Here is a 21,752-nt window from a genome sequence, read left to right on the forward strand (position 1 = left end):
TAACCCGTGTTGAACCTGCACAAAACATGTAAAGGGAAAAAGTCTAAAGTAACAAATATGGTGAGATATGACATTAAGTTAATTATTGTCTAAAAATCTTTGACACATACTGTCCATCGATGAAAAGTAAAGGTCTGCCATCATATGATATGATTATCCAATATGAATTAATTATGTATGCATTGGAGGCAGATTTTAAAGGGTCATGTTTTCATAGTTTCGGCCGCCATTCATCGGTTACCCAGTTCTCTGTATACATCAATGACCAGCTCAGCCGTCGCCATGTTGAGAGCCGTGTGGAGGCAATCCCTCACTCATAGATATGCTCTGAATTTGTAATTTAGCACCTTTAAAGATCTTGTTTTCATAGTTTTGGCCATCATTTCAATCAATTGCACTCACCAACGTAATTATTGAGATCTTGGACTATGGTGACATCACTCTGACAGACTTACAAAACTAACCGCAAAGTTTTAATAAACTGTAATTATTAAAAGTAATAAATCTCACTTTAGGATTATTATCTTAAGAGATGACTTATGCTTTTGTGAAACTCATTTTCTAAGGACATTTGAAGTCAACTAAAAGGGAAATTTATTTCTTAAGATTCTACATGCAACAGGACTCTAATCTAGCACTATCAAATATCACTTCTGAAGAGCAGCTCCAGTCTGTTTGATGTTTATTCCAGACTGAGTGTTCAGACGCTTTATTGATTTTAATGAAAATAATCTTTCTGTCTTTACAACAAGACGAAACACAACAACAACTTGCAGCTTGTCAGAGTGAACAGGTAGAACTGACTAGGCCTCAAATCAGTTCTGCTTAAGGGTTTTGTTTCCTGATGGACGTGATCACCTACTGTAGCCTTTTGTTTTGTTTTTGAGAATTACACTGAGATAATAAAAGGCCACGACAACAGCCATGACGCATCACACGTCACAGCTTAAATTTGTGTAAACCCGTGCTAAAAGAAACACCATGACAAGTAACACTAACACCTCCATTCTCCACCATCTCTCACTCTCAAAACACACAGGCATGCTAACATACATACGGGAATACACACCGACCACATACATGCTTACGAGTGTCCCTCTCCCTTTCTGTTTTTCTACACTCGTCTTTTCTCTGCACCGCTCTGCTCAACCCGTCGCTCTCAGAAAGAAAAGTGGAAATAATAGTTAATCAGAGTTGGGACCCAGACAGACAATTGGGTGTAGCCTATGCTTTCTTTACAACAAACTGCTTCTTCTTGAGAAACTCAAAGACACATTTTCAGTTTCTTTTGTATTTTCTCTACTCAGACTGCTTTAGGTTGGACTTGAAGTTATTTTCCTTTAACTTCATTCATCTGTTCTTTTCTTGTGAGGGAAAAAAGGGATAAAAAGCAGAATTGGACAGCATGTACTGTATATTAAAGGTGCTACATGTGAGCATTTCTATTGCCTCTGCATGACTCTCAATATGGCGACGGCTGAGCTGCCTCCTATAGCCCGTTGTTTGGGAACAGAGACGTTAATGCATCCACCACGGTACAGGCTTATAGCAAACAGCCCATGGGTGTATTATAAGATAATAAAAGTGATGAATTACAGCCAATATATCCATTATTACAGCTGCAAACAGGTAGCAGGAAGCTGGCAGAACTGGATATGTCATATGAGCGCACAGGGCGGTGCAGTCCTGTGGGTCTGATGCATGTTTATTATGCCGAGGAAAATAACTCTGGATTCAACTATTAGTTAATTTTACAACTTTTAGGACATAATGATTTAAACGAGAGCTATTTAAGTGTTCGTACTGGGAAGTTGATTTACCTAAAAAAAATGATCCTCTGATTTACAGACGTCTCTTTATACATCCATGACCACAGGCTCATTGGTGTTCTCAGTCCAAAATGGCGGCAGCACTACCGCAGTGCCATCTAGCGATTGTACGTAAGTTACATGACCAATACATCAACGTTGACTTCTGGGACTCGAATACTGGTCTCCTGGGTGAAAGTCAGGTATTTTTAGACCCCGCCCCCATACACCCCGCCCTGCTCCCGTATGAGACCAGCCTGCTCCACTATATCTTTACATAGGGAATAGTTCTTTATATTAATGCTCTGGATATCGAAATAGAGCACCTTTAAAATTCATATTTAATAACAAGATATTTACAACCAACTCTTCACAGTTCAGTTCTACCTATAATATGAAAGTGTTTATTGTACACTGAATAAAAAATTAAAATGTGACAGTGGAACTATGCACATTCACAAATGTATAAGCCTCAGCAGGAGAGAAAATACTATTTGGAGTATTTGTATCTGAAGACCAGGCGCTGAAACCGGACGAGCCATTTGAGGAATTGCCTCTTGAGATACCATCACAAATGTCAGTTTTTATGTTTTGTACCAGTCACTGCTGGTGGCTGAGACTCAAGTCCCCTCAGTGAGGATCATTTTAGAGATTGCCATCAAGATCGCTGGCTTTTGCTTTCGTGTTAAGCCTAGTTATAAAAAACGTCATCCTCGGATAGCGAGCTGCTGTCTACGTGTCGGACAGCAGCCTCTGCAGTCGCAGTGCTTCTGTCCTCGAGGGGACGATCTCTGACCTGCTGGGTGATGGACGTCGGGGAAATGGAGTCGACCATTGGTGGAAGGACCAGGTTGACCACCCTGTTGTCGCCATAAGTCTGGGCGTGGATGCTGTACAGGTGCTGAGGAACACTGACACTCCCACCGTCCAGCAGGAACTGGGACAAGAAGTGGTTTTGTGCTGCTGAGGAGGGATGATAACAGTATCAGTCAAATGGTTGCTACTTGAAAACACTGAAAAAAATGATTTGAGCAATGACAAACAGTGACAGCTGGGTCCTCTCAGGTTGTAGAAGCTGTAGCTCTTCACACTGGTGTAATATAGGAATAGTACAGATGCACACAGAGCTTGAATTGGCTAAAAAAAAAGGTGTAATTTACTCTGAACCAGCAGCTGCATATAGCTGCTATCTTAGATAAGTGCCTAGCAACCCAGACAGTATGAGAAAAATGTGTTTTTTGAACATTAAAGCATGTAAACATGTTCTAGTAGAAACCCAAAATACAAGTACGAACCTAAAAATGAGAATAATATGTGTCTTTTAAGCTCAAATTAGAGGTGAGATTTATTAGAATATTATTTGTTATTTATCATTATTTTCAAGATGTCCAAGTGTTGGACGGGGGTATTTTTTTTTTATCAGTTAGTGACGCCTGACAAACATGTCATGGCATCACCAAAGTCAACAGGCGTCGTCCTCTGATGAGCATCAATGTGTGTACACAATTTCATGGCAGTGCTTCAAAAGTGGAGAAATTTCACTCTAGGGCCAACAGAGTGGCTGTCAGACGGTCTGACAATACAGCAACGCCATTTACTGTGGCTGAAAACTGAATGAACCGGAACATCTGACAGTGACGCACACATCTCGCTCATGATTTGTCCACTCCTGTGGGTTAGAGCAAACCAAGTATTTGAAACATGCTAGATATTTTCATATAAGATGTTATAGAACAGATTATATCATATCATATATTTAAAGAACATACATGCAATCAATTGTATTGTGCAACAAGTATTGATTCTGTCATTTGTTATATGTCTCATTTGTCTCAAAAATCCATCATCAGCATTAAAGAAAAGACTTCAAGGTAGAATAAGGACTTTGAGATTATAATCAGCGAAACCCAGATTATTATCTCATTAATCTTTTGGTCACTTGTATTCAGACACAACGGGTCTGGAAATTTAAAATTAAGATAAAAGAGACATTTTAGACCAAAAGCTCAGTGACACACTTTTACATGACGAACCTTGTAAACTGGTGCAGGGCTGCTCTAAGCTGTCGTTCATGGGCCACACATTCATGGAGGCCTCAGCCAGGGCAAACTGCTCTGCTACTCCTGTGAAACAAACACATTTAATGTTCCTCTTCTCAGAAGTCGACCCCCAGTTGTTTTTCACCAAGTCCACCACCGTCACAAACAATGGGAAATCGAATGAGTGCTCTAGATTTGAGCCACTGTCATGGGACGTCTTAAGGGCTATTGATTTTTGAGGACGCTCCCTCTGCACGATCCAATCGAACAGAAAACGACGCCCAGAGGGATCACTGCATCTCCACTGACCACATCTTGTTTTTCTTGAATTCAATTCATTCGTCTGACTCACCTGCAGCGAAGCGAGCTTCCTTGATCTCGTCCGTCATTTGGGAGTAGAATTGTTCATCGTCGTGCAGCTCGGCCTCCAACCCCCCCCAGCCGCCGCCACCTTTACCCCGGGTCCCGCTCCATCCGCCCCCACCTGCCCCGGCCTCGCCGCCTCCGCCCCATCCCTTCCACTCAATCAGGTGAGCAACTCGCCCCTGGGCCATCGCCGTCGGCTTGGTGATATGCTCCTTTATCGTGGCCACCAGACCTGAATAAGGGGAAGAGAAGAGAAGGAGGGATACATCTTGATAAAGTGGATTAGATGGACATGCAGTAAGTGTGGTAGCAGAGGAAAAAGGAGACAATTTGAGGGAAAGATAAAGTGATAGGCTACATGAAATGTTGCACAGCAGGCGATAGAGAAGGGCGAAAAAATGTCACAGCAAGGGATGGGGATATAGAAATGGAGAAAGAAACTTGAGATATAAATCTTTTTGTTTTCAAGTCAAGTCTTTTTAATTAAGTCATGGTAGTCAAGTCCAAGTCAAATCTCAAGTGACAAGGGCTGGGTACGTTTAACGCTTTGTGATGACAGTTAGCTGCTAACTTCTGGCTCAGACATCTCCGTGTTCAGAGCCGTGTGCAGGCAGGCAATCCCGGTTGTAGCAGCTGTGGTAATGGGCCAATCACACGTCGCATTAAATCGAAGAACATTTGTGTTGAATGGCTGCCGGCAAAACCATACAAATAGTCTTTTTTTTCTAGATCTGGACACAAAAAAGGATCAATTACAGGTATTGTTTGACTGGGGCAGTTTCGATACTACTTGATACTGGGTGGGACCGGCGGAGCAGCGAGGCAAAGCTCTGCTCCTGGCTGCTTCCCGCCGAAGCTCCGGTCTGGTCTAATTTGCTTGTAGGTCATATAGAGGCATCAGTATTAAATTGAGGTTTCATAACCGGTTAAAAGTTCCTTGTAGTAACTTTAACTAAATTGACTCTTGTCTAGCAGGATCTAGTAGAGGTGCTGTGTCCCTGTATCTCTACAGTAATATGTTATTCATAACCCGTAGAATCACTGGGCAAAACTGCAAAGAAGCCATCATTTATTTTAATCATCAGAGACGAGGGCAGAAGGGTCCAGGGAAATGAAGAGTTGAAGCGAAAGTGACAGGATACCTTGGTCATACTGCAGAACAGGCAAATTAAACAGACGAAAAAGAGAGATTGGAAAGGCAAAGGTGGAAGAAGAGAACGAGGAGGAAAGGTTAAGATAAGAAGTAAAAGCAAAAATGCCAAGAAGAGAGAGAGGAGGAAAGAGAGGACAAGCTAGGAGAGAAATATATATGATTAAATAAAAGAAGGGAGCCAAGAGATTTTGGCAGCCTGGGCTAATTGAAACAGAGAAAAACATCCGGACATGTTATTTTCATTTGAGCTCAATATCTAGAGACTCATCTCTGTGTTTTGTTGTGCTCTGTGACGCCCACTGCTGTCTCACCCTGCGTTCACACTGTGACAAATCTGTTATGAGAGTCTGCTCTGGCTGACGCTCGATGGTGAGGAAGCTATGTTTGCATCTATTTATGTGCACACAGCAGGAAAATCCCATTTGTTTTCCAAATTGGATATTTTGGCCTTACTGTCCGCACTGCAGTGGACCAAATCATGCAGGACCAAATCATATTAGGCTGGCATCGCACCCGACGGAATAATAATGTGTCCATCTGAATGCAGTGGGTAGCATCAAGTTTGCCAAGATTTCTCTGTTGATTCATAGTGCAGCCAACAAAGAGTATTAAAAACACTGCACTGTTTCGGGCTACTGCATGTCCATATGAAGGCCTTATGCGGATTCCGTTTTGGTGTTCGCATATGAGAAAAAATATTTGATTTATATGCCAAACTATCTCATTGTCCGTGTGAACAAAACTAAAATTATTTCATTTTCACGTTTTTTTTGGTCACTAGGGGGCAGCAGAAACAAGTTGTAAACACAGCACTGATATATTACAAAGGTAATAGGATGGACTTGTTAATAAACAGTTATACAACCAACAGATACGGAGTATCATTAGCATTCATTTTCCACTAACTCCTGAGGGAAATGTGTCTGACTCTTTAGATGCTAAAAGCTCCATTATGTTGACTTGTCTGCTGTTTGGTGCTGGGCAGGTAGCAGTGGATTTATCACAGCTTTTTGCTGAAAACAGGAGCCTGCTGTGTTTGGAAACGAGATTGATGAGAGCAGTGATATTAGATTAGATTGTTTATTAGCCACACGAAGGCCAGTGGAGTTTGTTTGTACAGTACGTTATTCTCTGCAACATAAATACATAAATGGACAACAACAGACAGTCCTGGTACCATGTCAAGCACCATGTGAAGCGTTAAGTCTTAGTGGACAGCGACCCGTAGCACCCTGACTGAACCAAAAGTAAAGTTGCAGGCAGTAAAACTAAAACAATGGGCTGAAAGACACTAAAATGCTCCATCGAGCTGAGGGAATTCAGTGGGCTTATCTCTAAGAGCGAAACCTTACACATCGATATTTTTGGTTTGTTTTCTATTTAGTCTGGTTCAGTTTCAAAGTGCACAAAATTAAAGCAGACATAATTATTTAAGTTGCTGAGGGGGGTGTTCGGAGGAGCAAATTTTTCTTTTTCATCTCTACGGCTGCCACTACTATGCATTGAATTGCAGACTTTGATATACTGCTGTCTACATTTTTAAGGCCCTGACACACCAAGCCGACGGTCGGCCGACGGCCAATTTGGGGCCATTGGTGAGCGTCTGTCGGCCTAGTTCTTGCGGTATGTCCCGCTGCATCGGCTCTAGTCTGCCAGGGTTGGAGGTTTTTCGGCCGATCCAGCATGTTGATCGGTCGGTGAGAGAAATCACTCTGATTGGCTGTTCAGCTTAATTGAATCAGTGCAGTGTTTTGGTTCACTGGTAAATGGTCGGAGACTACCTCTCAAAAGCGGACTCGGACAAGTTTTATTTGAGCTTGTCAACACATCCTCTGAGTTTCCTTGATTGCTGTAAGAATCAGTCAGGAAAAAGTCCCTTCACAAAAATAGACATATATTGCATTATGTGAGGCATGACTCCCCGCTGGATGATGCGAGGAAACAGAGCGGATGAACAAACATGGAGTGTTATAAAAGCTGTAGGTGTTGCATTCAGAGCTTTGTTATTTACCAGCCAACATGGGATAATTCTAGAAAATAACATTTAATCACATCGTAGAGGGGGTACAATCAGTAAGTGGGCCTACTGTAATTTGCCTGCGATTAGTGTTGATTTCAAGCTCTGGTGGACTGAACCAATAAAAAAAAAAAAAAATCAAAGCAGATCAAAGCTGCAGCCGTGACTGTAGTGACAAAAAAAAGGATCCAAACAATGTAGGATTTTGAAGGTTGATAATTCTTAAAAGACACAGTTTGTTATCCCGCTGTTATCAATGTGTCAAGGCACCGTTAAACAACACCATTAAACAAGAGTCTACAGCCATGCAGCTCTGTGATGCTGTACTTAGGCACAGCGGCGCTTTGAGCTAAATGCTAATGTCAGCATGCGAACATGATAATGTTTAGTACTAGTGATGTTACGCTCAAAGCACTCAACACGGTGTCAACCTTTCAAAGCAGAAGTATCTAGGCTAGATGTTTCGAGGGCTCGCTACACCACAACAAAATACATGTGACCACCCCAAACAAGGCCTCGCTACATCACAGCCATAGACTGTATGTAAGAAGTGGACGTAGTCACCGTGACGTCACCCATTGGTTTGTGGACTGCCGTTTTGAAGCCTCAAGTTCAGTATTTTGGCCATCGCGCTCTTGGCTATTTGCAACAAGAAGTGACACGAGAGGAACTAAGTACAACCGAACGCTGTAAAAAGGTTACAATCAACTTGAACTGAAAACACACTGTGAAATGGTTGAAGCTCTAAGACGGAAACACGGACAACTACCAGACCAAACAATGCCATGGTAGCGACCTGTCAATCACAAGGTAGCCCCGCCTTAAAGCATACCCTGCTTTATGGTCTATTTGACTCTAAATAGGACCATAATTTACTAAATGAACATCATGCTGTATTGAAGAAGACTTGAAACTAGTGATTGAGACCATAAACCCATGTTTATAATGTTTACTGAGGTAATAAATCAAGTGAGAGGTAGGGTCATTTTCTCATAGACATCTATAGAATCAGACTTCTTTTTGCAACCAGAGGAGTCGCCCCCTGCTGGCTATTAGAAAGAATGTAAGCTTAAGACACTTACGTTTTGGCTTCACTTTTCAGACCTGGGGGTTGCCCACTGCTAAACACCAATGCAACATGTGCATGCATTGTGGAATCTGATTGTTCAGTCACTCTGTCCGTCCATGCAACACTTTAATAGTAGATTATCTCACATTTAATTTCCTGTTGATATCCATGGTGCCCAACGCATGAATGCTAATATTTGTGGTGACCTTGATCTCTCCTTTGGTGCCACCAATAGGTCCAAATTTCTACTTGTTCATGGGAAATATCCTAATCTAATTGCCGTGAAATTTAATGAGCACATTCATCCTCCCCAGAGGATTCGTTATTTTCTTGTAACTGCACCCTCAAGACACAATTTGCATGTCTACCTGGCTGTTAGAGTAACAAAACGGTCATTAACTCGTTTGTTACGTCCAACACTATTGAATTTGTGGAATCTTTACTGGGTGCCACTAGCAGCAGGGCGTTAGCTGTTTGCTGTTAATAAAATCACACCAGCCTGATATATCTATTAAACTGCACCATAGAAGAATAAATGTAGCAATAATGAATGCATGATATTCTTCTAAATATAATTATATTTGTACAATAATATTTGAGTTTGCGCAGCAGGATCTGATTTGAGCAGGTTGCCAGCTGCCCTTTGTGACGGTCCAACTCTACAGAACTTGCTCCACCAATTTAAGTGATGACTGACAAATGATTAAGTCTGAGTAAATGTCAAAAAGCTTCTTATTTCTTTACTGGACCGGTTCCGTCTCTCCCAAAGCAGGTGTCAACCTCTCAGCTGTCTGCCTGGATGTCTATATTCGTCTAACATATTCATGAGGTTTTCACAGCCTCCATAATTATACTGCCGGAGTATTAAAGGAGCTTTCACTCGGAAAAGTTCAGCCAGGCATAACACATTAAGTCCGATAATTAACCTCCCGCAGAGAGAGGGAAGCAGTGGAGATGAGGCAGACACAGGATGGGAAAAGGGGATGAAAAAGAAGTAGTAGGACATGAAGAGAAGAGGAAGCCAGACTCAAAGGTGAAGAAGAAATGGGAAAAGAAACGTGATTGTACTTGTACCTGATTGTTACTCATGTCTGTCTGACATTACAGCATATGTGAGAGAGGGAAAGGGCATGGAGGAGGAGGGAATTACATTACTAACCTCCCATGGTTACTAACGCAATTTCCCAGTCTCATATGTTTGATTCATAGTAAAAACACAACATGAACTAAACCTGTTTATGTTTGTGTGTCCGTCTCACCCATTAAAGAGGAGGTGGCCAGCTCGCCAATATCATAGCCGTTGGTTTTATCTGCCACGCTGCCGTTGGACGGATTCTGGCCATCCTGCACAATATGATGAACAAGAAGAGGGAGGATGTCACATCTTTATAATTTTTTTTCGATCAACAGTTTTATTGTGTATTTTAAGACGTTATACAAAACAGACATTGGATAGAGACATGCAAAAGACAACAATACATAAATAAAACATCAAAACAGACATACAGATAGCATGGGAAGGGGGTGCAAGGGCGACACCCTAAGCCTACAACATTCAACTATTTCCCTTTTTTTCGTAGGCTGTACATTTTTTATACAATAGAGCTGCAACGATTAGTCAACTAATCCACTGGTTCCCAGCCATTTTCTGCAGGGGCCCCCTTTTAAGGATAAAAAATATTTTCAAGCCTCCCCTGGCCAGTCTGCCTGTACTTTATGAAGGTAATAAAATAACGGAAAACACTTTATTATTCCCACATTGTCAACAGCAGCGCAGAAAAGCCTCACTCATTCCGTTCTGACCTTTCACAATAAAAGCCCTAGACATAGGCTACACCGCATCAAGAGGCAACTCCACAAAAAAAAGCTTAATATATAGCTTAACAACTTGTCGGTGATGTGTCAGTGTTTTGTCCTGGAGATCTGCATAGATCTGACACATGCACGCCGGCCTGGTAGACAATAACCTTGTGTTTTTTGGTTCATAAAATTTACCAGAATTCACGACTATGTAGGATTTTACTACTGCTGTCTCCCGCCGGTTAAAAACAACAATGCATTTTGTCTTTGCAAACGGAAACACGGAAGTGTTTATTTGCATATAGAGCAGGGAAGTGAGATCCGATCACTGGAGACGCATGTGGAGACGCATTCTAATGCCAGGTGTGACCTGCCGAGTTTAGAGCTGTCCACCTGTGATCGGATCACCCAAGACGCATGTTAGTGCCAGGTTTGAACAGGGCCTAAGTGAGGGTATTACTACAGACCTCTCAAAGCGAAAGAATACACATCTTTATCATTGATGAAAGGGAAAAGCTTCTAAATAGCTTCATTTTAGCTTGTCACCACTGCATTTATGACATGGGTTTTTGAATGGGTTTTATATGACAAATCTCACAGAGGAGCATGTAACCCCTTTGAATGATGTTTTGAACCATTAAAATCACCAGCAGTAGAGTTAAGAGCTTTCCATACACAAAAAAACAGCACATGCACTCATGCACTATAGATCCAAACGCACACATTATTACATTTGCATAAATCCCCCTCTGGCAATCACGTCCTATGTGTGATGACTCGACCCACAAAAAAAGAAAATGGTAATGATGACAATAACAGCTGGCATTTGTGGAAAAGTAGCTGCAATCAATATGGAGAGAGAAACTGCACTTCAAATGCATCTCTCTTGGTTTAGTATTCTTGCTCTGAGAGTATAACCTTCAAGCTTTTTTCCCGAAGATGATGCAAGTGAAATGGGATTATAAGTAAGTACATGCTTACACATTAGTGCATGGCTCCACTTCAAACGACTGGAAACCAGTCCAAACTAAGTTTTATAGACGATAAAATTCTGCATAAAAGTCACTTGAATGTAAAATGAGCAAAGAGGGAAAACCGAGCGTTCTCTTGGGCTGCGTCTGTTTCTCAAATCAACAGGCTGCTGCTTCGTTGCCAGATGTGTGGTCACTGCAAACCCAAAGAGATCTTTTGAATTCCTCGGTCCTTCCAACAGAAACTGCTCTTTTCACTCTTTTAACAAAATCAATCATTCTTTAATATGATATTAGATATACATTGAATAACCAATGTAAGACATGGTTTGGCAGATTCAACATGCATTTTATTTGCATCTAATGCTTTAAAATGTAGCTTGTAGGCAAATAAAAAGGTTATAAAAAGGCTGGGTGTAAATGTAATTCACCCCGCGCTATAAAACTATACAAACATATCCTACTTCAGTAAAAATCTGTAATAACTCTGAACTGAAATGTCTCAAATGTTTCAGTGGCAGTAATACCCTTAAGTTTAATAGCTGTCCAGCTAGCTAGCAACACTAGCTACAGTTAAGGAGCCATCAAACTGTTAAATACAAAACAATAACTCTGTGATTGCTTGTTGTAAGTTAGTTCATCTTTACATACTATAAAGAATTTGATACAAGTTGTTTAAACATTCGACCTGTGTGATGCAATACTGATGGATACACTATGAAGGCCTACACGAGCTACATGACGGAAGCTACACTGTAGCAGTAAAAGTACAAATGACATAAAACAAAAGTCAAAAGAGTAAAGAAATACACAAGTTTGACCTTTAGTAGCAAGACCAGAGGTGGAAGAAGGATTCAGATTTTTTACCTAAGTAAAATTAGCAATATCACCATCTAGAAATACTCTGTTACAAGTAAAAGTACTGCACTCAAGTAAAAGTATATAAGTATTAGCATAAAAATATATTCAGCGTACGACTAAGTAACGACTGTTTGCTGAAGTCCCTACTGCGTGACATGCAGTTTGGCTATCCTTTACTGTTCTTTCCCTGATATGACATAGGCGTAAATGTGATTGTTTCTCTGTCTGTCTAGTCTGGCTATCCTGTGGTGGTTGTCTTTTTTATTTTTTATTTTTTGTATTAGTATTTGTTTTTCTACATTTTTTATTAGTATTAATTTATTTTATTTATTTTTTTAATTATTATTCTGTATGTGGGGTTGGTATGTTTGTGAGTCTGTCTGCAGATGTTACTTTTTTGTTTTTGTGTTTTTGTCTGTGATGAAAATTCAAAAAATAAATTCAAAAAAAATAAAAAAATTACCAAAAGTACAAGTGCTAATTAAGCCGAATGGCCCATTTCAGAATAATATTTTAGGGCTGTCAAAGTTAACACGATAATAACGCTTTAAAGCAATTTCTTTTAACGCCAATAATTCCTTTTAATGCAACCTGCGATTTTTAGGTTGTAGCGGGCTCAGTTTTAAAGCTAGTGTGAAGATACTGGCAACATATGAAACTAGAAAACCTAAGAAATCCATTGGTACCGGCCATGTCATACTAGCTTGTCAGGAAGGAGGTTAAATAATGCTGCAAACTTATGCATGGCCATTTTCAAAGGGATCCCTTGACTTTTGACCTCAAGATATGTGAATGAAAATGGGTTCTATGGGTACCCACGAGTCTCCCCTTTACAGACATGCCCACTTTATAATAATCACATGCAGTTTGGGGCAAGTCATAGTCAAGTTAGCACACTGACACACTGGCAATCTCAATATCAAAAGTAACCTAAAGTAAAGAGTAACTAATGTCAGATAAATGTAGTGGTGTAAAAAGTACAATATTTCCCTTTGAGATGTAGTGGAGTAGAAGTCTAGCAGAAAATTAAATGTTCAAGTACCTCAAAATTGTACTTCGGTACAGTACTTAAGTAAATGCACTTAGTTACATAACACCACTGAGCAAGACTAAATGTTTTTTAATATTTCAGAATTTGTAAAATACTGGTGACATTCATTTTAATAGCATAAATGTTAATATTTTAAATACACAAATACAGAGAAAGCCTGCATGGAGAGTGTGATAGAGACTGAGCATGTTCTGTGTGAAAGAGATATCAACCATGAAATGGAGCCGATCAGCTACACTTATCTCACTGTGCAATAAACATGGCAGATAATTAGCTAAATTACATGATAAATCAGAGCTGTGCTGTTCCTGTTCAAAGAATTCCAGATCATTTTAAAGCGAGCCATTTAATGTGAACGTTAAACATGCTGCTTATTTCACTTTTATGCAATCAGCAGAACGCTGCGGGCAAACTCTTAAATGGTCGGTTCACCCAAATCACAGAAAAACACATTTTCATACTTGTCTCTATTGGTATCAGAAATGCAGTTTGGTTTGCAGTTTGAGATATCTGTCTCTGAGATTTCTTCCCCTACCACAATACAGTTTATGTGAATAGAATTTTGTTTTCATTGCTCACAGCCTTGAACATTTTAATGAAAAATGGATAATTCACAGCAACAACAGTTTTTATAGGGACACATTGTTTTCAAGAAAAGAGCTCTAGTGAAGACTGTTTTAATTTTGCTGAACTGACGCTTGCTCTCAGTCTACATATGGAAGGTAGGCACACTGAAAAAGCCAACGTCAGACCAAAACCAACACGATAAAGGTGAGGGCTTTTACTCACCTTGACAGAGGACGGCTGGCCCCCCTCAGTCGGGTCTTGCAGTGCAGTCATGGGATAATGGAGCTCTGTGGGGAGTCACACACACAAAAACTGGTGTTAGATTCATGCTCTATGTGTGTGTGTTTCTAGGCAGGGATTGTGGACTTTAAAGGGATAGTTCAGGTGTTTTGAAGTTGTATGACGTACTTATCCGTAGTCAGTGGATTACCTACAGTAGATGACAGTCGACACGCCCCCAGTTTGGAGAAACAGACAGGAGTCACCGAACGGAAGCAAAGTAATATACTACTGTGGACGGGGCCGGCAGCAAAACGTATTTTAGCCACCTGAAGAAAATCAATATCAGTTTAGGTGTACGCTATATTTAGAATATTTTCAACGTGTTTACCTTGCCGTCAGACAGCTATTCAGTCTATGTTTGCAACAGGGAACTGAAGCTGTTATCTATGCGCTCGCCAAAGCAACCAGACATCACTGTAAAAAACACAGTAATTTTACCTCGCAGAACACAGGAGTTGCTGGTCTAGTGTTGCCTGGATCGGTTAGTTTATTTGTGCTATTATGTGACTTTGGTTAGTTTGAATTCACCAAAATGTTCCTGTGTTCTGCGAGGTAAAACTACAGGTTCTTTCAATGGGGTCTTTGGCGAGAGCATAGATAATGGCTTCAGTTCCCCATTAGAAATGGCTGTCTGGCGTCAAGGTAAATCGGTGAAAATGTTCTAAATATAAGGTATACTTAAACCGGTATTGTTTTTTTAAGGTGGGCCTTTCTTTTAGGTGGCGTACGTTTACGTTTTGCTGCCGGCCCCGTCCACAGCAGTACATTACTTTGCTCCCGTGCGGTAACTCCTGTCTGCTTCTCCAAACTGGGGGCGTGCTGACCATCATCTACTGTAGGTAATACACTGACTATGGATAAGTACCTCATACAGCCCCTCTTCAAAACACTCAAACTATCCCTTTAAAGCAAACCCAGCCAGGGGTCAAGCGAGGCTCATATATAATGGATGAGAAACACACACAGACAGTGAGAGAGAGAGAGAGAGAGAGAGAGATGAAGCCTCTCAGCATATTTAACTTTGCACCAGCGCACACTTCCTATTTGTTCTTTAATTGATGGTGATGAGGTTCATATGAATGACAAGAGGAAATGAAGAGCAGGAGAATTAACATCATTAGAAAGGTCAGTGGACAAACACACACACATTTACACACAGGAATACAAAAACACGCCTGGGGTTTCCCCTGGGAGCAGTCGACAAGACAATTGGCTGTCGCTATGGCAACGCGACAGTAACAGGAGGCAAGTGATACCCTGCCATTTACTTAAGTCACGATCTGGTCTCTGGCCTCATCAAATGCTATTAGCAGGTCAAGAAACCCATGATGCCTGAACCAATACGCTGTCCTCGTGGGGTTAAATCCCACCCTGACTCACACACACACACATTCGAACACACACACACACACACACTCCTCGCTCTCTTCGCTATCTGTCTGGAGCCTCACAGCCTCTTTCTTCCCAGCTTGAAAGCACTGCCCTCATCACCCTCCACCTTGTTAAAAGGGACCCTTTCCTGAACAAAAGCCGACATTATCTCACAAAATGTTGTGAGACTGCATCAGAGATTCAGGCTGAAAATAATGTGTGAGAATAATGGTGTGATGCTAAATGTCACGTACTGACAAAATAACAAGATTGTTGTTCAGAGGTATCACAGTTAGCTTGTAAATCATCTTTTTTATGTTTTATTAGATCTTTTGTTTTGACAGCACAAATCAGTGCTTGTGTTCTTCCTGAAAGAGGCCCCGCTGCCATCTTATTTCATCCAACAAACCTTATTCCCAACTAAAGCAGGGACAGAGAGCAAATATGAGAGAGAAAATTGCAACCCAAGTCACATCTCCTAGTCACGACAAGTTGAAAATGAGCTTCGGATGGAGCTGTCATATCCTATAAGCACTGTTGTCGTCCGCTGATCCTCACAATCATCAACCCCCCACTCCACAAAGTCTTGTTTCTAAAGCAATCTCCACTCAGATTAAGAATAGCTGCGAAAGAGCAGATGATAACAAGTTTTCGGATGGATGCTTTCATGGCAGAGTATGTGCTCTGCATCCGTTTTTGTCCTTCGCACTCTAAAACATTTTATTCAGGTGGTTGTCGACACCTCAGAGATCCCTTAACTTTACTGTGATTTTCTAGATCCTCACATACAGAGCTATGCCTCGATAGTAACTTTCTGAAACAGTTCTGCTCTTCTAATGTTTGTTGGCTGCAGGTCGATGCAAAACAGACACACAGAGTTGGACACACAAAACAGGTGGCACTGACCTTTGTGACCTTTGCAGAGGCAGGCACCCATGGTGTCAGGACGGCCGGGCGGTTATCTGCTCGCCATGGTGGCTTAAGGATGAGGTGCGGGTGAGAGGGAGGAAGATAGGGGAGAAAGACGAGGTATCAGTCAGCAGAGAGAAGTGAGGATCTGAGGCAGGGGAAAAGTAAGAGCGGATGCCAGACAAGCTGCAGTCTGATGCATTGGCTGACTTGTCTGTATAGGAGGTGAGAGAGCGACACAGAAAAGTGTGGGGAGGGGGGACGGAGAGAGAGAGAGAGGAGAAATCGGGGAGAAAGCATGAATGCCTGTTTGCTGACGATTTTGAATCTCCTCCCTCTCTATTTCTTCTATTCTCCTCCTTCTCTATTCTTCCTCTCCATTCTGCTGTATATATGAGACTCTCTCTGTGAATGGAGGGCTTGCTGACAGAGCTAAATATTAAATATCGTAATTCTATTTTAATCTGTGGAAACAATTCAGCTCCTTGCTTTACAGTACACAATGTCTACTTGCTGCTACTAATGTACCGTGTATGACTGGGCAGTATCACTGCACAGTGTGTATTCAATACATATTGAAGTTATCTATCTATCTATCTATCTACTGTATCTATGGTTTAGTATGGTTTAAAATTATTCCGTGCTTTTGCCAAAATTATAGTTTTTGATGCCTGACATGAACGAATATTAAACATTTTCTCAAAATCAACATCCAATTAGGGTTGCACAATTAATCGAAATCGTACTTTCAAATCGTAGGAGGCGCAAAATTTGTTAAAGGCAAAACGTGTGTCAAAATAACATTTTAAATTAAACACTGTGGTGCTACAGAGATGTCCTGGCCTACACATCATGTTCTATGGACTTAAGAAAACATCTTTGTTTGGTACAGATCCACGCAAAAATCACACCATAATCATTTTTTTTTTTTAAATATGTTTGTCAGTGAAAATGAGAATAATTATGTAAAAATTCCCTCTACTATCGCAAAACATATCGCAATTGCAATATCAGTTAAAATAATCACAATTACATATTTTTTCAAAATCGTTCAGCCCTAATATCTAATCAAAAATTTGGAAAAAAAAACAAGCCTAAGAATCTGGCCTGGCATTCTGTGGCAACTTTCAGTAGTGAAAGTTTTAGATACTACAAAACACACGTTTTGTCACGTATGTCACATAGCATGCAACCCGATTCGCCTGTCCACCAGAGGATAGCGTGTAAGTGTCACATTTTGCCTCGCCGAGGCATGAATATTACACTCATGTATGAAGGTGCAGTACCAGCAGGAAGCAACAAAACCACTCACTGGTCATGGTTGACCTTAAAATACGTAAACAACGTAACATGAGTACGGAAAACACTTCACAAATGTCACTAAAACATGTGACAAATGTCACTAATGGAATTTACAAAACAAAACAAAGGTCTCGAACACCGGTCTGTAGGGACAGCTGTAGTTCAGTGGGTTGAGCGTTAACTTAAACTTTAATGTATTCAACAGGTGCATAGATGAAATGTGACCTCTGCATTCAAGCCATCATTAGGAGCAGTGGGCTGCTGTAAAGCGCCAAGGGAGCAGCTTGGGGTTTTTGCCTTACACATTATTGAATCATTCACACGCCTTTTTGTGCAACCAGGCTGCACACACAGTAATAGATAAGTGTATTATTTTTCAGGTTTTAACGGGTTGTCACGTGTCAAAAATGGGCTATCCTGTATGGATGAGATAAACAAAATCCAAATCTGATTATTGTTGTTTGTTTATGGTGTTAATCAAAGAGATTTTTTGGTGTATATCAAGGTTACTATGATGCTTCTGCTCCATAAACTATGAGCTGAATCTTAAAATTTCTAGTTTTCACTGATTTCCATTAAATTAAATTCAGACATACAGACTCAATAACACACACTCACAGCTCTATACCAGGCATGCTGCGTCTCCTGTGACCTCGTTAGTTCTGTCACACAGACACACACATACGCAATGAAATGTGTGAATGCTGGGATAATGCAGACAGGGCTCTTGCCTCCATCGGGGGGGGGGGATCCTGTTGCCATGGCAACCAAGCCACTCCGTATTTTAGAGGCTTTTTTTTCTCAATTAATTTGCTTGAAAAAGGAGCCAAAGAAACATGATTTGATGGGCAGGGGAGGACGGTGCTGATAAAAGTTAGCAAAACACCGGACGCTGACGTCAGCATTCAAAAAGAAATCTCAGCTCAATTAGAAAGAGCTGTTTAATGTGTGGATAAAAGTTTATTTCCCCTTTAAAAGAACCGGATTTCCTTTTCTTTGCCCTTGGGATAGATCAAATTACTTTTAATGTCAGTACTCCTCCTCACTATATCTTCAAAAATGTAATTTAGAGGTAGGGGAGTCACGAATCAGAGGATTGAAAATGAATGAACGAAAGGTAGCCTTCTGTTCTTCTAGGAACAGAAGAACAACAATACAGACCATCCACAATCCCTCCATAGTATAGGTTTTGTCACCTGCATGGGGAGATTTCTGTTTACTGATATACCTGAGCTTAAAATTGTATAGGAAGGAGATACTTTATTGTTTACTTTATGCGTACAAAAGGCAGAGATTTGTCTTTTGTACAAAATCTGCTATTAAAAAGGGTGCATTAAAATACAACATATCACATCCAGACACATTAAAACACATTTACATAAAAACACAATACACAATAGATGTTACATTAAAAAGAGCACCAGGTACTCAACGGTGAGGACTGAATCGAGGTTAAATAGATATAAAATGCTGTGTGCTGGAGTAGCAAGCTGGCTTCAAAAAGTAGCTGTCCTTACAGATTAAGATACTTTATCGCAACAGGGACAAACAATGTTTTATAGATGTTTTTCTTTGCTTTGCTTTTGCCCCAAGGGCAGTAGCTGAAAGTGGTGATTTAAGGGATAGCTGTGGTCGTCTAAGATTTTGCCACTTAAATGTTGGACTGCTTTGCCAGGTGATAGGAAAGTGGGGTTTGTTTGCGGCCTATAATTTTACTGCCCAGTTTGACTATTTTGGAAAGCTTTGTCTTGCTTTGACACTTAGGTGCTGAATATGCAATATTGAAAGTGAGTATACTTTCAATTAGAGATTGGTATACTCTGTTTAAAGTGCATTGGCTGACCTCAAAAAGAGTCTTTGCTGTGCGTCTTTGTAGATGCATTAGCCTGGAACCTCAGCAAGGACCCCTGAAATGCCTTTGCAGGGATCATTAACTGTGTTGCAAGCTGCTTTCAGGGGTTTCCAGGGGTCCATGGGTTTTTTGGAGATGGTTTCTTCAGGAGTTTTTTTCAGGAAGGCGAGGCTGTTAACATTTTGAATGAACCCTTAAACACCACGGACCACTGAGACCCCTTGAAAACACTCTGAAAAACTAAATACCCGAAAACTACTCAAGGACTACTGAAACTCATGAATTCCTGAAACCTCCTTAAGGAACCCTAAAACACCATTAGGAAATGATGTAACTCACTCAAGAAACCCATGCATCCCCAAGATCCCTTGAAAACACACTGAAAAACCCTAAACAGACCCCACTTCGACTTCCAACTTCATCAAGGAGTACTGAATCGTCCTGAAACCTCCTCAAGGAACCCTAAAACACACTGAAGAAACCCTAGTACACCTTCATGAAACAGGGGTCCCCATAGATCTCTTAGGCCCCCAAAGGAAACCTTGGAAAACAGACAAAAAAATAAAAACACTTCAAGAACCTGCTGGAAGATGTTCACTAAAATTATAAAGTAAAAAATAAAAAAATCATAAAATATTCTTAATGATCTCTGGAACCTTTTCAAAGAGTCTCTTAGGTCCCTGAACCATATATTGAGATGCACTGGTCGTCATGACAGAGGAGAGATCTGGTTAGGAGCAGTCTGACCTCTTGTGGTGAAAAGACAAAAGTGCAGCAGTTCTATAATCACATATCTTATGCAGTTTATCTTAGAAAGCAATGCCAAAACCTTCCATGTGTGTTTTCTATTGACTCCTTGTAAATGTATTGTTAAATAAAACAAGGCCTGCAGCTCTTAACATCTACTGCCTATAAAACTGGCTTTCTTATGTTCCTTATGTGTGCCTGAGTCTCTAGTCAGTTTAGATCTTCCATCAAACAAAATGAATCTTGAATTTTATTAGATGAGAATGTGGGTTTTTTTGCCCAGTAGCTGAAGGGAGCAGGAGGAATATTTAACGCCCACATATGCTGCGATGCTCCTCACTGGGAAGCCACAGACATCCAGCAACAATCATTTCTGTGGTCCCTCGAGGCAAAGAGGGAGTTGGATGCCTTTCAATGCTGGATGATTCTTTAATAGTGCCATTTATGTGTTCATACATAAAACACTGTTCTCAGTTTATACTGTCAAGTTATGATGGAATATACAAGTGTGATTACTTTGGTTCTCTAATTACAAATGATTCAGCTTCAGGGGAAATGTAACTTCTATTTGCTACCGTCTGTGTCAATGTGGGAATTTCCCACTCTGATGTTTAAGTAAAATAGGACTTGGAGGTATATTTTAAACCTTCCACAAGGTCAAGCTGACAGACCACCATGCCTTTTTATAGAGCCACCCTGCTTCACACTCACACAGCTCCACATGGTTTGGCCGCAGCAGCTCTACTTGAGGTTTTAGATCACACGATGCAACGACAGCATCAGTCCTGATGAGGCTCTGATGACGGCTTGTTTAGGAAATAGCATCCAAGCTTTAGACATAACATGGGAAGCTGAGATCAGAGAGTTTTGAGCTTTTGGAGTGCTATTGTGTGGTTTACTTCCACAATGGCCACCTCTGCATAAAAGTAAATAAAAGTTCTACAAATTAATCACACATTTTTATCTGTTCAAAATGTAACTTAAAGGGAAATTTGACAAGTATTTAATACTCTTATCAACATGGGAGTGGACAAATATGCTTGCTTTATGCAAATGTATGTATATATTAATTATTGGAAATCAATTAACAACACAAAACAATGACAAACATTGTCCAGAAACCCTCACAGGTACTGCATTTAGCATAAAAAATATGCTCATATCATAACATGGCAAACTGAAGGCAGACAGGTAACAACAGCTGTCAGTGTGTCAGTGTGCTGACTTGATTATGACTTGCCCCAAACTGCATGTGATTATTATAAAGTGGTTATGTCTGTAAAGGGGAGACTCGTGGGTACCCATAGAACGCATTTTCATTCACATATCTTGGGGTCAGAGCTCAAGAGACCCTTTTGAAAATGGCCATGCCAGTTTTTCCTCGCCAAAATTTTGTTTTGAGTTATGGACAAAACAAGACATTTGAGGACATCATGTTGGGCTTTGGGAAACACTGGTCAACATTTTTCACTATTTTCTGACATTTTATAGACCAAACAACTAATGGATTAATCAAGAAGATAATCAACAGATTAATCGACAATAAAAAATAATCGTTAGTTACAGTCCCAAAAAAGCTCCCAACAG

General features: G+C 40.6%; 1 protein-coding gene across 1 annotated transcript; it reads right to left on the reverse strand.

Annotated features, from left to right (window-relative positions):
- Positions 1-2,102: 2,102 nt before the first annotated feature.
- Positions 2,103-16,475, reverse strand: fam131c (family with sequence similarity 131 member C). Its single transcript, XM_037773158.1, has 6 exons — positions 16,262-16,475; positions 13,925-13,989; positions 9,712-9,796; positions 4,200-4,445; positions 3,842-3,931; positions 2,103-2,771 (listed from the first exon to the last, which is right to left on the reverse strand). Exons 1-6 carry the CDS (start codon positions 16,290-16,292, stop codon positions 2,500-2,502), a joined length of 789 nt encoding a protein of 262 aa, XP_037629086.1. The 5' UTR covers positions 16,293-16,475; the 3' UTR covers positions 2,103-2,499.
- Positions 16,476-21,752: the final 5,277 nt, after the last annotated feature.

The sequence above is a fragment of the Sebastes umbrosus genome, chromosome 6 (genome assembly GCF_015220745.1).
Source record: "Sebastes umbrosus isolate fSebUmb1 chromosome 6, fSebUmb1.pri, whole genome shotgun sequence".
Taxonomy (NCBI): Eukaryota; Metazoa; Chordata; class Actinopteri; order Perciformes; family Sebastidae; genus Sebastes; species Sebastes umbrosus.

Coding starts and splice junctions, on each gene's coding strand:
- fam131c (XM_037773158.1), bottom strand. CDS start 16,292: ATGGGTGCCTGCCTCTGCAAAGGTCACAAAG. Junction 13,990..16,261: donor CCTCTGCAAAGGTCACAAAG/GTCAGTGCCACC, acceptor GACTCCCCACAG/AGCTCCATTATCCCATGACT. Junction 2,772..3,841: donor GCCCTGCACCAGTTTACAAG/GTTCGTCATGTA, acceptor ATCCCTCCTCAG/CAGCACAAAACCACTTCTTG.